Source organism: Aquarana catesbeiana, linkage group LG04, assembly GCF_042186555.1.
Source record: "Aquarana catesbeiana isolate 2022-GZ linkage group LG04, ASM4218655v1, whole genome shotgun sequence".
NCBI classification, from domain to species: domain Eukaryota; kingdom Metazoa; phylum Chordata; class Amphibia; order Anura; family Ranidae; genus Aquarana; species Aquarana catesbeiana.
Window position 1 is genome coordinate 150,406,343 of NC_133327.1, and position 17,513 is coordinate 150,423,855.

At 41.3% G+C, this 17,513-nt stretch overlaps 1 protein-coding gene across 3 annotated transcripts in view; it reads left to right on the plus strand.

The window, feature by feature from the left end:
- The window catches only part of TRPC1 (transient receptor potential cation channel subfamily C member 1), a 214,791-nt gene that overhangs the window by 139,221 nt on the left and 58,057 nt on the right, over positions 1-17,513 (plus strand). For 2 of the 3 annotated variants that reach the window (XM_073625876.1, XM_073625877.1), the window contains one exon: positions 15,181-15,944. The exons of the other annotated variant lie outside the window; for it this stretch is intronic. In XM_073625876.1, the coding sequence (XP_073481977.1) occupies positions 15,181-15,408 (228 nt within the window). In that variant the 3' untranslated portion in view covers positions 15,409-15,944. Of the gene's footprint in view, positions 1-15,180; positions 15,945-17,513 lie in introns of those variants that run through there. 3 annotated transcript variants of the gene reach the window in all.

Below are 17,513 nucleotides of genomic sequence, written 5' to 3' on the forward strand. Positions count from 1 at the left end.
CAATGGGCAGTCCTGCACCCTTGTCCGGCTCAGGTGCGCTTCAAGGATGTTTGCCACTCTCATGAACTCTACGGGGATGAGCGCGAATTAAGTCGATAGGAGAATTCAGGCCAAGTCTGTTGAGTTCTCATTCTTTGGGCAGGTCATGTAGAAATCCAAAGCTCAGGATATCTTCAGCTTTTCAGCCTAGATTTATCTCTATCAATCGGCTCTCATAGAGTCCAAGTCTCAGCCTTGTCGGCCTTCTCTGGAACTTCGTGGGCTGTTCACCCTTTAGTCCACCAGTCGCTCCATAGGCAGTCAAAGCCTAGCCCTCAGAAAGGAGACCAAGATTTCCCAATTTAGACCTTCCCCTTGTCATTGGCTCACTGTCTGAACTTAGTAACACGGGGTCCTCCCCACTTCCTATTGGAGACCTTTTCAGCTAAAATCACTGTCCTCTTTCCGGACCAGATGGTCCTTATTCATATACTCAGCTCAAATCCGAGAATTACCTCAAGGTTCCATAAGATCCAGGGAATCGTCCAATCTACATTCAGGACCCAGGAGTCCACTAAAGTTCATCCCCTGGACGTAGACGAAATTCTGAAGGTATACCTGCAAGCTACTTCCTTCCTTTAGACACTCTGTCTGCCTGTTCGTCCCACACTTTGGCAGTAACAAACTGATTCAAGCCTCTACCAGAACGACTGCGGCCTGGATTGTCAAGTTTATCCATCAGCTTTATACAGCTAGGATCCTGACTCCCCTGGAGGCATGATGGCACGTTTCACCAAGAATATAGCAGCTTCATGGGCAGCAGCCCGGTACGCGTATCCAGACGTTATCTGCAAGCGGCCTCATGGGCCCCTATTAAAACCTTAATGTCACATTACTTTTCTGAGCCTGCTTTGCTTGCCTCTGTGATCTTTGGTTAATAAATCCTGTCGGTTGACGGGTCAAATAAAATTTATTGCTGTTCAGCATACCCACCCGTGTGGAATGGCTAGTTATTTCCCACACGTAGGCTGCCATGGAGTCTGTCAGGAAAAAGGAAAATTTATTATCAAATACTTACCGTAATTTTCCTTTCCTGATGGACTCCATGGATGACGGAGTTCCCACCCATCGGTCAAAGAGTAGGCTAGTTACGGAACACAGTCTATACAGGTGAGCTCAATCTTATAGGGTAGGGGGTCCTATAGCATTGGAGAGGAGGCGGGGTTAACCCACACGTAGGCTGCCATGGAGTCCATCAGGAAAGGAAAATTACGGTAAGTATTTGATAATAAATTTTCCTTTTTATCAACATTAAACCACATTTGCCACATATAGTGCCTTACAAAAGTATTCACCCCCTTGGCTTTTTACTTATTTTACCTATTTTGTTACATTACAGCCTTAAGTTCAGTGTTTTTTTAATCTGAATTATATGTGATAGATCAGAACACAATAGTCTAAGTTAAAGTGAAGTAAAATTAGAAAAATATATACATAAAACTATTTTTCAGAAATAAAAAACTGATAATTGGCATGTGCGTATGTATTCTCACCCCCTTTGTTATAAAGCCCATAAAAAGCTCTGGTGCAACCAATTACCTTCAGAAGTCACATAATTAGTGAAATGATGTCCACTTGTGTGCAATCTAAGTGTCATATGATCTGTCATTACATATACACACCTTTTTGAAAGGTCGCAGAGGCTGCAACACCTAAGCAAGAGGCACCACTAACCAAACACTGCCATGAAGATCAAGGAACTCTCCAAACAAGTAAGGGACAATTTTGTTGAGAAGAACAAGTCAGGGTTAGGTTATAAAAAAATATCCAAATCTCTAATGATCCCTAGGAGCACCATCAAATCTATCATAACCAAATGGAAAGAACATGGCACAACAGCAAACCTGCCAACACACTAAAACTCACAGACCGGGCAAGGAGGGCAATAAACAGAGAGGCAGCACAGAGACCTAAGGTAACCCTGGAGGAGCTGCAGAGTTTCACAGCAGAAACTGGAGTATCTGTACATAGGACGACAATAAGTCGTACACTCCATAGAGTTGGGCTTTATGGCAGAGTGGCCAGAAGAAAGCCATTACTTTCAGCAAAAAACAAAATGCCATGTTTTGAGTTTGCGAAAAGGCATGTGGGAAACTCCCAAAATGTATGGAGGAAAGTGCTCTGGTCTGATGAGACTAAAATTGAACTTTTTGGCCATCAAAGAAAACTGCTGGTAAAAAATTTTGAAAACAATTTATAATTTTCCTTCCACTTCACAATTATGTGCCACTTTGTGTTGGTCTATCACATAAAATCCCAATAAAAGACATTTACGTTTTTGGTTGTAACATGACAAAATGTGGAAAATTTCAAGGGGTATGAATACTTTTTCAAGGCACTGTATTCACTGTCCTCTCCTTGCTCCCACTGCTCCCAGTTGGTGGTCCCAATCACACCGCACTACAGATAGGATCCTTCCTGAGACAGCCTGAGCCTCTGGCCTGTGAGGCCCCCCTAGACCTAGAGAGCCCCTCAAGGCCACCAACAGACTCCTTAGCACTCCATCTTCCACCCAACTCCCTCTGCCAGCATGACTCAGTACTTAAAGGCTGGCTCAACCACCCTGCCAGGTACACTGTCTGGGGACTGGCCAGGTCTGCCTGAGTATGCAGAATGACTCTCCTAGCCTCCACCCTCCAGTTTCCAGAACGTTCTCCAACTTTCCAGAACCAGGGGGAGGCACCAGTGACCTGTTTGTATGAGTCATCTAGCCCCCAATTAAAAAAAAACCCAACCCAGATTCCATAACTCATACTTAATCGTGAGCCAAACTATGTTTTGCCTGTTCTAACACTAGTAGCATATTAGAGGGTAGGGATGAGCCAAACTCCCCCCTGTTCGGTTCGCACCAGAACATGCGAACAGGAAAAAAATTTGTTCGAACACGCAAACACCGTTAAAGTCTATGGGACACGAACATGAATAATCAAAAGTGCTAATTTTAAAGGCTTATATGCAAGTTATTGTCATAAAAAGTGTTTGGGGACCTGGGTCCTGCCCCAGGCCATTTTTTCGGGAGCAGTGATTTTAATAATGCTTAAAGTGAAACAATAAAAGTGTAATATCCCTTTAAATTTTGTAGCTGGGGGGTGTCTATAGTATGCCTGTAAAGGGGCGCATGTTTCCCGTGTTTAGAACAGTCTGACAGCAAAATGACATTTCAAAGGAAAAAAGGTCATTTAAAACTACTCGCGGCTATTAATGCATTGCCGGTCTGACAATACACATAGAAGTTCATTGATAAAAACGGCATGGGAATTCCCCACAGTGGAACACCGAACCGAAATTAAAAAAAAAAAAAATGACGTGGGGGTCCCCCTAAATTCCATACCAGGCCCTTCAGGTCTGGTATGGATATTAAGGGGAACCCCGGCCAAAATTTAAAAAAAAAATGACGTGGGGGGTCCCCCTAAATTCCATACCAGGCCCTTCAGGTCTGGTATGGATATTAAGGGGAACCCCGGCCAAAATTTAAAAAAAAATGACGTGGGGGTCCCCCTAAATTCCATACCAGACCCTTCAGGTCTGGTATGGATTTTAAGGGGAACCCCGCACCAAAATTTAAAAAAAATGGCGTAGGGTCCCCCCAAAAATCCATACCAGACCCTTATCCGAGCACTCAACCTGGCAGGCCACAGGAAAAGAGGGGGGGGACGAGAGAGCACCCCCCCTCCTGAACCGTACCAGGCCACATGCCCTCTACATTGGGAGGGTGCTTTGGGGTAGCCCCCCAAAACACCTTGTTCCCATGTTGATGGCGACAAGGGCTTCATCCCCACAACCCTGGCCGGTGGTTGTGGGGGTCTGTGGGTGGGGGGCTTATCGGAATCTGGGGGCCCCCTTTAACAAGGGGACCCCCAGATCCCGGCCCTCCCCCCTGTGTGAAATGGTAAGGGGGTACAAAAGTACCCCTACCATTTCACTAAAAAACTGTCAAAAATGTTAAAAATGACAAGAGACAGTTTTTGACAATTCCTTTATTTAAATGCTTCTTCTTTCTTCTTTCTTCTATCTTCTATCTTCCTTCGGTTTCTTCCTCCATCTTCTTCTTCTTCTGGTTCTCCTGGCTCTTCTGGTTCTTCCTCCGGTGTTCTTGTCCAGCATCTCCTCCACGGCGTCTTCTTCCCTTCTTCTCCTCGGGCCACTCCGCATCCATGGCATGGAGGGAGGCTCCCGCTCTTTTCTTCATCTTCTTCTCTTCTTCATCTTCTTCTCTTCTTCATCTTCTTCTCTTCTTCATCTTCTTCTCCGGGCCGCTCCGCATCCATGATGGCATGGAGGAAGGCTCCCGCTCCGTGACGCTTCTCCTCTTCTGACGGTTCTTAAATAACGGGGGGCGGGGCAACCCGGTGAACCCGCCCCCTCTGACGCACGGTGACTTGACGGGACTTCCCTGTGACGTCATGGAGAATGTCACAGGGAAGTCCCACCATGTCCCGTGCGTCAGAGGGGGGGCGGGGTCATCGGGTGGCCCCGCCCCCTGTTATTTAAGAACCATCAGAAGAGGAGAAGCATCACACAGCAGGAGCCTCCCTCCATGCCACCATGAATGTGGAGCAGCCCAGAGAAGAAGATGAAGAAGAGAAGAAGATGAAGAAGAGAAGAAGATGAAGAAGAGAAGAAGATGAAGAGAAGAGCGGGAGCCTCCCTCTATGCCATGAATGCGGAGCGGCCCAAGGAGAAGGGAAGAAGACACCGCGGAGGAGATGCTGGACGAGAACACCAGAGGAAGAACCAGAAGAGCCAGAAGAACCAGAAGAAGAAGATGGAGGAAGAAACCGAAGGAAGATAGAAGATAGAAGAAAAAAGAAGCACTTAAATAAAGGAATTGTCAAAAACTGTCTCTTGTCATTTTTAACATTTTTGACAGTTTCACACAGGGGGGATGGCTGGGATCTGGGGGTCCCCTTGTTAAAGGGGGCTTCCAGATTCCGATAAGCCCCCCGCCCGCAGACCCCCACAACCACCGGCCAGGGTTGTGGGGATGAGGCCCTTGTCCTCATCAACATGGGGACAAGGTGTTTTGGGGGGCTACCTCAAAGCACCCTCCCAATGTTGAGGGCATGTGGCCTGGTACGGTTCAGGAGGGGGCGCTCTCTCTCCCCCCCCTCTTTTCCTGCGGCCTGCCAGGTTGCGTGCTCGGATAAGGGTCTGGTATGGATTTTTGGGGCGTGGTTCCCCTTAATGTCCATACCAGACCTGAAGGACCTGGTATGGAATTTAGGGGGACCCCCCACGTCATTTTTTTTTAAATTTTGGCCGGGGTTCCCCTTAATATCCATACCAGACCTGAAGGGCCTGGTATGGAATTTAGGGGGACCCCCATGTCATTTTTTTTTTTAAATTTTGGCCGGGGTTCCCCTTAATATCCATACCAGACCTGAAGGGCCTGCTATGGAATTTAGGGGGACCCCTCACGTCATTTTTTTTTAAATTTTGGTTCAGGGTTCCCCTGTGGGGAATTCCCATGCCTTTTTTTTATCAATGAACTTCTATGTGTATTGTCGGACTGGCAATGCATTAATAGCCGCGAGTAGTTTTAAATGACTTTTTTTCCTGTGAAATGTCATTTTGCTGTCAGACTGTTCTAAACACGGGAAACATGCGCCCCTTTACAGGCATACTATAGACACCCCCCAGGTACGAAATTTAAAGGGATATTACACTTTTATTGTTTCACTTTAAGCATTATTAAAATCACTGCTCCCGAAAAAAGGGCCATTTTTAAAAGTTTTTTTTGCATTGATCCATATCCCCTGGGGCAGGACCCAGGTCCCCAAGCACTTTTTATGACAATATCATGCATATAAGCCTTTAACCACCTCAATACAGGGCACTTTCACCCCCTTCCTGCCCAAGCCATTTTTCAGTTTTCAGCGCTGTCGCACTTTGAATGACAATTGCGCGGTCATGTTACACTGCACCCTAATGACATTTTTATCATTTTTTTCCCACAAATAGAGCTTTCTTTTGGTGGTATTTGATCACCTCTGTGGTTTTTATTTATTGCGCTATAAACAAAAGAAGAGGGACAATTTTGAAAAAACACAATATTTTTTACTTTTTGCTATAATAAATATCCAATTTTTTTTTTTTTTTAATAACAAATTTTTTCCACAGTTTAGGCCGATATATATTCTTCTACATATTTTTGGTAAAAAAAATCACGATAAGCGTATATTGATTAGTTTGCGCAAAAGTTATAGCGTCTACAAAATAGGGGATAGATTTATAGCATTTTTATTTATTTATTTTTTACTAGTAATGGCGGCGATCTGCGATTTTTATTGTGACTGCAATATTGCAGCGGACATATTGGACACTTTTGACACATTTTTGGGACCATTCATATTTATACAGCGATCCGTGCTATAAATATGCATTGATTACTATGTAAATGTGACTGGCAGGGAAGGGGTTAACATTAGGGGGCGATGGAGGGGTTAAGGAGTGACTTGAAAAAGTCACGTGACGCAACGCGTGGGAGGAGCCGAGGACGCACTGTGCAGACTGTCAGTATCTAGCTGTGTACTGCAGCGATTCTGCTCTTGTCCGTGGCGGCTGACTGCTCTATACACCTGCATATGCTTTTTACTATTGGGCGCACGTGAGTGGATCTAATACATGTTTGCTTGTGTACCTGTTATTAAGAGCATTGCGCAATGATATTTCTCTTTCATCTGCTTTACATATGATGTCTGACGGTGATCATTACATCTGATGTGGCCAAAGCAAAAAGAACACTGTCGTTTAAAACTGCCAAATGAGCACCCCAATTAAGCAATTATAGTGCTATTGAAGAACTTTGTTACTGGGACTAAAGTTAATCTCTATGTGAATTTGGTTGTCTGATGTATTTATTCACGTTCTTTGGAATATTACTAGAGTGACTTTTTTTTTTTTTTTTTTTTATATTGCAATTTTTACACTACTGCTGGATTAGTTTTAAGTATATGGCTATCAGTATTTTAACAGCCATATATTCATTTATATAATCACATTGTGAAGCGCTTCAAACACAATTTTATTCACCCCAAATTGTTCGCTGTTCGGCGAACTTGCGAACAGCCGATGTTCGAGTCAAACATGAGTTCGACTCGAACTCGAAGCTCATCCCTACTAGAGGGTGCTAAAAACGTTAAAGACGTGTATAGGCTTTTGTATTTGACACACTTTACTTTATGAATTAACCTTAATATTAAACTGATACTATTTCTACTTTTAACAACCAAAACAACTCAGCTATGAGAAAATAGTACATAGAATAGTTCCTTATAATAATTATATCCTGTATACTTACCAGCCAAGTAAAATAAGTGTTGACATTTGTAAACATATGCCATTTATGAAATAAGCTAATTATTTATCTAAACATATGAACTTTCCTGTCAAATTTATTTTGCCACCATGAAGGGAATTCTACCATCAGTTTTATCATTTGCTTGTTTTTCTATAGCTCATATATGTCATTACACAAACACCCCCCTGTTAGCACACATTTTTTCTTCTATGGATTCCAAATTTAGCCGAGTGCCAGGTCAATTCACTGAGCTCCTTTATGACATAAATAGAGGTGTTTTTGCCTGAAGGTGCAATAGTACTTTGAAAATATGTGAAGTTGTCATACAAACTTCTTTCTTGGGGTACTCCTGGGAACAAATGTTATATTTAGAATGGGGGAATTCCCCTATTTCTTTGCATTTGCTGTTCATTTTCTTAAATAGATTTCCCAGATGCATGGTGTGATGTTCAAATCAATGGCAAAACCATGGCAGTTAAAGTGATACCTTCTAGTGGTTAATTTAAGATTTACATTGAAATCCCCCATCATTCCTAGGTTTGTTCACTAGGCATAGTGCAATAATCAATAACAAAAATATTTCCACCTGGCTCAGTTTTTTATTGTCTTGACTTTTGTCAAGACAGAGAGTGCTTTCAGGGCAACCCATAGCTCTAATTTCAGTAGGAATCAGATTAACTTTGATCCATCTAAGCGGACCTTAAGAGTGGTTAAGCTGTGGAATCCATTACCCCATGGTGTAATAGCAAAAACAGTAATGGAAGTTAAAAAGTAAATATATGGTTTGCATCCAAAGTTGTAATTACTAAAGGTTAAGGGAGCAATGTTTTGGGGCCAAGAAAGGGTAATTTAGGGCACTGTATGTGAAAAAAACTTAACATTTCTGAGACCTTACATAATATATTTATTAAGAATTCCAAAAACAAATTACATGACTTTTCTACATAATCACCTTCCTTAGCGATACATTTTTTCCCATGCTTTCACATCATCATCACATGGAAATCTTTTTCCCCTTAAAGCTTTTTTGAGCGGTCCAAAAAGGTGGAAATCAGATGGGGCTAAATCTGGACTATAAGCTGGGTGTTCCGTAACCTCTCACTTATAAACGACTCTACGAGAGAGAACTTTGTCCCCATACTAAGCACACATGCAGTGATGAATGTGTGCTCTTGGCACACCTTCTGCCCACAAAAAGCTTATAAGAGAATTTTTATAAGTTTTATAAAAATATAAGTGTGACAGCGCTGCAATACTAATATAACAAGATACCACTTTCCAGTGATAATACCAATATAAAGAATATGGAAAAGTAATAATGCAAAAAAGTCTAAAAAAAACAGTATGGGAAATAAAAATGAGATAGCGCTAAAATAATGATGCTGCAATAATATATAATATACCAAAATAAAAACTTTCCAATGATAATGCAATATGTGAAAAAATATAAAAATAGATTCGTGTCAAAAAAGTCCAATAATCAATAATGAGAAATTCTCCACAGTGATGATTCTTCTAACAATAGCTTTATCCTGAGTGCTCCCACCGCCACATGCAATGGCCGCTCACCACCTTTATGCGACCCCTAGGGGTCAAACACACCTTTGCACTTAGTGCCAATATGCGTTTCAAGGAATCTTCTATGATCTTTATTCAAACGACACAATCAATGGTCGACATAGGTCTCATCCACTGTACTCCTTTCACGTTTTTAAGACAAGCATTGCATAAGAAAAAACAACAAGAAAAATTGCCTCCTATAGTGCAGTATCCGAGGGGTTAAATAATAAAGCCTCCACCCCAGCTAGCAATAAAACTCACATTTATTAAAATGATAAAAAGCATGGAATATACAATTGAGAACAGTTTTACTCTGAGTCGATCAGTCCACCGGCAGGCTCCACCTATACTAGTTTGTTCGCCACCTCCCACGTGGCTTCATCTGGAGGAGATCTATAATTTATACGTTTTGCAGCCATGAACCACAGCATGACAACTCTTACACTAAACTGCAAGGTCAGCATTTCCAACGAAAATATAAAAGTGTGGAAACTTTTTGAAGACTCGTAGACACATAGTTAGGTTAAAAAAGGACACAAGTCCATCTAGTCCAATCACAAGGAAAAACACTCCATATACACAATCCTAAGAAGGGCAAAAAAATAATAATAGATGATCAATTTGCTTCAGCAGGGGAAAAATCCTTCCTGGTCCCCCAAATGGCAATTGGATATTCACTGGATCAAATAAACCTGGTGTTATTACCTATAAATGTTAGTATACAGTTATATTTTGTGCATTTAGGAATGCTATCAGCTCTTTTTTAAAACAATATACCGAGCTGCCTAGAACTACTTTTTGAGGGATTCTATTTCACATTTTTACAGCTCATACTCTTACCGTATGTGTAGCTTACATTTCTTTTCCTCCAAATGAAAAGAATGCCCTCTTGTCCTCTGTAATGACATGAAATCGAATAACTCAACACTAGGTTCAATATATGGACCACCTATATATTTATAGTGGTCATATCCCCCCTTAATCACCTTTTCTCAAGAGAGAATAAATTTAGTTCTAATTCACCTCTCCTGTTACAAGTTTTATCAGCAATAAATCACATAAAGACAACCTTTAGACTGTCTATTTACTGTCTGTGCATGCCAACCTCTCCTCCTGTCACCTCCCTACATAACTTTTTGAAAAGCAGCCAAGGTAGGACCGAAGGAGAATATTAGGAAATTGATGCAGTCCCCATAGTTACAAAACATAAGACAGAAAAAGACATATTGGTAGAGTAAGTACAGTTATGCCGCGTACACATGAGCGGTTTTGCCGTCGGAATAAACTCTGAAGCTTTCTCTGATGGAGTTCCGACGGAATTCCGCTCAAGCTGTCTTGCATACACACGGCCACACCAAAGTCCGAGAATGCGGTGACCTACAACACGTACGACGGGACAACATGTACAACGTCTTGTACTTGCTTCAGAGCATACGTCGTTTTTGGTGCGTCGGTACAGCATACAGATGAGCGTTTTTTCCGATAGTAATTAGTCCCGGCAGAAAAATACAGAACATGTTCTCTATCTAAGTCTGTCTGAATTTTCTATGGAAAAAGTCCGATGGGGCATACACATGGTCAGAATATATGATGAAAAGCTCCCATCTGACTTTTTCTGACAGACATTCTGCTCGTGTGTACGTGGCATAAGTCCCATACCTAACGAACGAACCTTCAAGTTGCAAACTTTCGAAGATGCGAACATTCGTTCGCATTTCAGTTCAAAGAAGTAGCTCATATGTCTGCTGCACATTGCCACGTGCGTGTACCCTTTGCCGCAAGCAGTTGTGCTGCTGTGCACGTTACTGTACAGTACTATAGTATACAGTAGTACAGTGCTGATTTCAAGCCCAAGATGTCCGTAAGCAAGTATAATACAGTGGTGATGTATTGGGGACAGCTAAGAAGTGCCAAGCAATAACCATTGAAACAAAAGTGAAAATAATTGAGAGATTGGAGCGAGGATTAAATCTATAGATGTCCCTCATTCTTATAACATGAATCGTCTCACCATCGGCACAATTCTAAAGAACAATGACAAGATCATGGAACATTTGAAGTTTGCTGTGCCAATGATGTTGACAATAATATCAAAAAAGCATGGAGAAGTGATAGAGGAAATGCAACTTCTCAATGTGTGGGTACAGGATCAACATCAGTGTTGAGGCCTGCTCAGCCTAATGCTGATTCAAGAAAAAGCTAAAAGCCTGTATGAAGACTTGAAGAAGAAATGCGGTAAAGAATCAGAGGGTACATCTTTTAATGCTAGCCATGGTTGGTTTCATAGGTCCAAGACTAAAGCCAACCTTCACAACGTAAAAGTAAGCCATGTAGCAGCAAGTGAGGATACTATAGCTGCCTGGGAATTTCCTGCAACGCTTCAAGAAATTATTGATGAAGGCACTTATTTACTTGAGCAGGCATTTAATGTAGATGAGACAGAAATGTACTGTAAAACTAACTCTATTGTTTGGTGGCTATGCTTCCAGGCGATATGAAACTGAAGCTTCCCTTAGTTTATCATTTAAAGAACCCAAGAGCCCTTAAAAACATAGCCAAGGGCCCACTTCCTGTTGTATGGAAAAGTAATTTGAAAGCCTGGGTTACGCAGGCCATTTTCCAGGGCTGTTTTTCTTCCACTTTACCCCAAAGATAGAGAAATATTGATTGGAGAAAGATGTCCCATTTAACATTCTTTTCCTGCTTGACAATGCTCTGGGGTCACCCCTCATTCATGGATGACTTTGTGCAGCTGTCACAAAATACTACGGCACTTATCCAGCCTATGGACCAGGGAGTTATTGCAACTTTCAAGAAATATTATTTATGTCGTCAAAGGGGATTGACGAATCAGGAACAACCTTGTGACAATTTTGGAAGGACTTTAACATCTACAAGGCCATAAAAAACATTGAATTTGCTTGGCGTGAGGTTACGGCTGTCACCATGAATGGGGTTTGGAAGAACCTTTTCCCGCAGTTTATATATGATGTTCGTGGATTTGAGAAGGTGGGTGAGGAGTTCAAAACGGTCTTCAGCAACTTAGTGACCCTCAGTGAAAAGCTGGAACTAGAGTTGCAAAAGGACGACTCAATTGAACTCCTTGCCTTGCTGTGCAACACGAGGAGCCTACTAATGAAAACCTGATGCAATTGAAGGCCTGGTGAAAAGACGAAAAGCCAACAGGGAGAAATAAATGAAAGAACCAAAGAGATTCACGACACAGGAAATGACAAGGGGATTTTCTTTATTTGAGGAGGCACCGTTACTTTTTGAGGCATAGGACCCAAACGTAGAATAAGGTTGCATCAGCCGTTCAGAATGCCATCCAGTGTTACTGTGTAATCTATGACGAGAAAAAAAGAACTACTAGCTAGATATCACTGGATTGTTTTTATTCGAGAGGGTAGATAGAATTTAATCCAGCAAGGAATTAGAACCTGTGTCATCAACATCAGGCATGAGTAAAATTGCAGCTTTATAAGTTTTATATGGGTATAATACCTTCAATATATAATTCAGTAGAGATATACTGGATTATTCTTGTATAAAAATGATGTAAGATGTTATTTGGATAATTATATTTTTTGGAAGGTTCGTAATGCTATTGACAATTGACTGTAATTGTAAAGAGAAACTGGACTGCATGATTGTTGGTTCTATAAAAGAAAAGTCTAAAAATTAATAAAAATTATTGGAAAAAATTGCAGCTTGCTCTCCATATCCTATTGCTGAAGATCCTTCAGTTCCATCAACATCTGGCATGAGTGAAATTGCAGCTTTCCTTTCATCTACTATTGCTGATGATCCTTCAGTTCCACTATCTCCCTCCTCCAGTCAGTAAATCTTCTTCCCTGTTCACTCCATGCCAGCCCCTGTATGCCAGCTGTTGTACTGTAATACTGTACATTTCAAGGTATTGTACTGTAGGATTAAAAGTGTTTTAGTTACAGTATTTTTGTTGTTTTTGTGAAGGGAGTCTGGAACAATATGATCCTGTTCTTTCACAGTGTAATGGCCACACAGGTGACACAAGAAGGTGCAATGTCTTAATGCTGTCAAGTAGTGTCACCATCCTCTTTATTTAGTGTGGCAGGAGTGTGAGAATCACAAGAATTATTGTATACAATTACATTTTGTTTGGCATATTCAGTACCTATATTCTAGATCACCTCATGCTGGCCCCTTTTGCAGGTATAGCAAAAATGTAAAACATTGAAAATAAGTGCCTTTACTGTTTAAAATTCAGTAACACACTGTCTCACATTGCTTTGCACATGATAAGTTGCTCTCTTTCTAGGCACTGTGTCAAAAATGTAGAAGCTGATCTGCTGAAAGCCTAAAGATTTACTGCTGCTCAGGGTCTATGGGCTTCCACAAAATGGCATCCTCCAGGAACAAGAAACAGGCACAATGCTGGAGGCAATTAACAGCACACACTAATTTTGGTAGCATAATTATTCATGTGTAATATACTGTATGTTCCTTGCTAAAGAACATTATTTTTTTGCAAGCTGTTATGGGTAAACTTCCGCTTTAAGTATATAAGTATTACTGTATGTTCTGATGGGATGGTCATGTAAATTGTTGTTGCTGTTGACAGCTTCCCAGCTGGCAGGGCTCAATATCACCAGCTAATTGGGGTTGGAATGACATGATAACATATGCTAATTAGGACATGTATGTGATGAATGGCCTGGAAATTCTTTTCATCCTGGACCACGGCTGAAGTGCATGACCTAGCAAGTATAAATCATGTAGGTCTTTGTGAATTGTTACTGTATTTTTTCATGGCTGTGTAAAGTATGAGCCTATGAACACAGGTGGTAAAGAATAATGAGATAAGAGCAACTGTGTAGGAGCATCTGCAGAATAAATGAATCAGCCAGTAAACCCACAATGTACGCCCTCTTACAATTCAGGCTTATGCTGCAGTTCTCTGCATATGCCAGATGATGCTCTTTAACCCATTCTACTTATTTTAGCATGCTGTTGATACAGGTTTACTTATTTATTTGAAAGATTCTGAGGATAACTCCAATTAGAGCTTTTGTTACCCACTGGATTCTGTGGGCTCCATTGGTTTCTAGCTGCTCCATCTAGCAACTGTCCTGCCCTACAGGGCTGACACTGTGATAACATGACAGCTGTCACCATACGGCCAACAGTGATGTTTTATTCTGTTCAGCCAGCCTTGTGCTCTAGACATCCCTTACAGACAGCAAACTAGGTCTTCAACCTTTATTTCATTAGTAGCTGGCTGATTGGACTAGTCAGTATGTTCATAGTTGGCCCAGATGCACTCTTCCAGTCTGAAGGCTGCTGTGAAGGGTAGTGTAGGTAGGCGACTACTCAAAATAACAAATCCCTTGGCAGTTGAAATAATTCACGTATATGGATTTTAACTGTGAAGTTTATTTATAACCGCATTAGCAACCAGTTACTGCACATGCAGTGGTAGAGGGCCATGAATGTAAACCCTTATGCTGCGTACACACTACCGGAGTTGCTGGCAGAAAAGGTCCGACGGAATCATTCCGTCGAATATTCTGATCATGTGTGGGCCTCATCGGACTTTTTCTTTCTAAAATTCTGACGGACCTAGAAATAGAACAGGTTTCAAATCTTTCCGACAGACTCAATTTTTATCAGGAAAACCGTTCGTCTGTATGCTAGTCCGACGGACCAAAAACGATGCAAGGGCAACTATTGGCTACTGGCTATTGAACTTCCTTTTTCTAGTCCCGTCGTACGTCATCGCATTCTAAACAAACGGACTTTGGTGTGATCGTGTGTAGGCAAGTCAGTTTCAGCGAAACTCCATCGGAAAGACCGTCAGAGTCTACTCTGATAGAAAGTCCAGTCGTGTGTACGCGGCATAAGGCCTCGTTCACACCATGTGCAGAGACGTGTGTTTTTCTGCATGCATTCACACAACAACACTAGTATCGTGTGCGGATTTTTTTCAACATTGTAGTGTGAACAGAGCACATAGAGAACAATTTATTTTTTGTGCCCTTGCAGAAAATATATGTTTCTATATCTCTGCATAGAAAAAATCCACATGTGATATCTGTGGTTTGGTGTGAACAGCACATAATAGAAAACAATTGTTTTGTTTGTGTCCTTGCAGAGACATATGTAATAAATATGCATGTCTCTGCACATGGTGTGAACAAGCCTATGCAAGTCAAATCTGCATGTTTTTTCATCAGTTTTTATGCACTTATGGTGTGAGAATGTGTCTGACTATGGTGGATTTTTTTGTTTTGCTGTTGCAGGAATGGAAAAGTCTCAGACAGAAGAGAGATGAGAACTATCAGAAGGTCATGTGTTGCTTGGTGCATCGCTACTTGACTTCAATGAGGCAGAAGATGCAAAGCACTGACCAGGCCACAGTGGAAAACCTAAATGAACTCCGTCAGGATCTGTCCAAATTCCGCAATGAAATGAGGGATCTGCTTGGCTTCCGGACCTCAAAATATGCAATGTTTTATCCAAGGAACTAAAAACATCAGCACAAAGCGGACCTTCTCCTGTCCAGGAGAGTGTTGTGCTGATGTCTTCTTGCACTTGTTTGTGTCAGTATTTTATAGTCTCACACTTAAGTACGGTATTTATTTACAAGTATATCATGTATGATTCATTATAGTTCCATATTAGAACCTGAGTTTGACATTTATTATTCTATTATAAAATGTTATTTTATTAACAAAATATTCATATATGCACAAAGCAGGTATGCTGCCTGGTAAATTTTTTATAACTATATTGACCCATTTTCAATTTTTTTAAATGTGATCACTTGATTGCTGCTAAAGGTCAGATTATCTTGAACAGTCATGTGAAGAATATCTTTGATTTACAAAAAAACACTGTTCATACATGCAGCTAATGAAATTATTATTTAAAGCCACAGTCAATGTATTTATTAAAGACAGTTTATTAAAATTTATGAAAATAGTAAATAATTCAATAGTAAATTTTAAGGTAATATTTCTAATTATCTGCTGTTTAGAAAATAAAATCTGATTGATTGCCACAATTTACAGCACATTTTTTTTCCTTTTGGCTGTGCTCTGTGTTTTGAAAATGTCCCTATATTTGTGTCCCTGATTGGGCTGTGACATAAAGGGTCAAAATTACGGTATATATTGCAAAATATTAAACGCAACACTTTTGTGTTTGCCTCTATTTATCATGAGCTGAACGCAAAGATCTATTACTTTTTCTATGTACACAAAAGGCCTATTTCTCTCAAATATTGCTCACAAATCTGTCTAAATCTGTGTTAGTGAGCACTTCTCCTTTGCCGAGATAATCCATCCACCTCACAGGTGTGGCATATCAAGATGCTGATTAGACAACATGATTATTGCACAGGTGTGCCTTAGGCAGTTGTGCAATTTTATTACACATCACAATGCCCCAGATGTCGCAAGTTTTGAGGGAGCGTGTAATTGGCATTCTGACTGCAGGAATGTCCACCAGAGCTGTTGCCCCTGAATTGAATGTTCATTTCTCTACCATAAGCCATCTCCAAAGGCGTTTCAGAAAATTTGGCAGTACATCCAACCAGCCTCACAACCGCTGACCAAGAGTAACCACACCAGCCCAGGACCTCCACACTCAGCATCTTCACCTCCAAGATCATCTGAGACCAGCCACCCTCACAGTTGCTGCAACAATCGGTTTGCATAAACAAAGAATTTCTGCACAAACTGACAGAAACCAACTCAGGGAAGCTCATCTGCATGCTCATCGTCCTCATCTGGGTCTCGACCTGACTGCAGTTCGTCGCCGTAACTGACTCAATGGCATATGGCACTTTGGAGAGGTGTTCTCTTCACGGATGAATCCAGGTTTTCACTGTACAATGCAGATGGCAGACAGCGTGTATGGCATTGTGTGGGTGATCGGTTTGCTGATGTCAACGTTGTGGATCGAGTGGCCCATGGTGGCAGTGGGGTTATGACATGGGCAGGCGTATGCTATGGACAACAAACACAGGTGCATTTTATTAATGGCATTTTGAATGCACAGATACTGTGATGAGATCCTGAGGCTCATTGTTGTGCCATTAATCCACGACTATCAACTCATGTTGCAGCATGGTAATGCACGGCCCCATGTTGCAAGGATCTGTACACAATTCTTGGAAGCTGAAAACATCCCAGTTCTTGCATGGCCAGCATACTCACCGGACATGCCACCCTTTGAGCATGTTTGGGATTGGGTTCAGGTGAGTGTAAGGTGGGGGGGGGTGAGGGGGTAGCTGCACATTGAAGGTTTTTTATCTTCATCCATACGAAGCATGAAGGTAAAAAACCTTCAGCATTTAGAAACACTTTAAGGCTTGATGAAGACCAATGTCTCCTGAGGGCACTAAAGGTATCTGGCCTGGTGACATTTTGATTCTAATTAATACCTCCAAGGGTCAGCCTCAGACAATCAAAGTAAAGCTAAACATGGCGATAAATACACAAATTGTACAAATAATCTTGCAGAATTATAATAATTTAAAACTAGATGTTCTCATTCTTGCATATGCTTTGGCTTGGTTGGATGTCTTTAACACATGCAGTCTTCTATTAAGCACTTTAGCTATTACAGG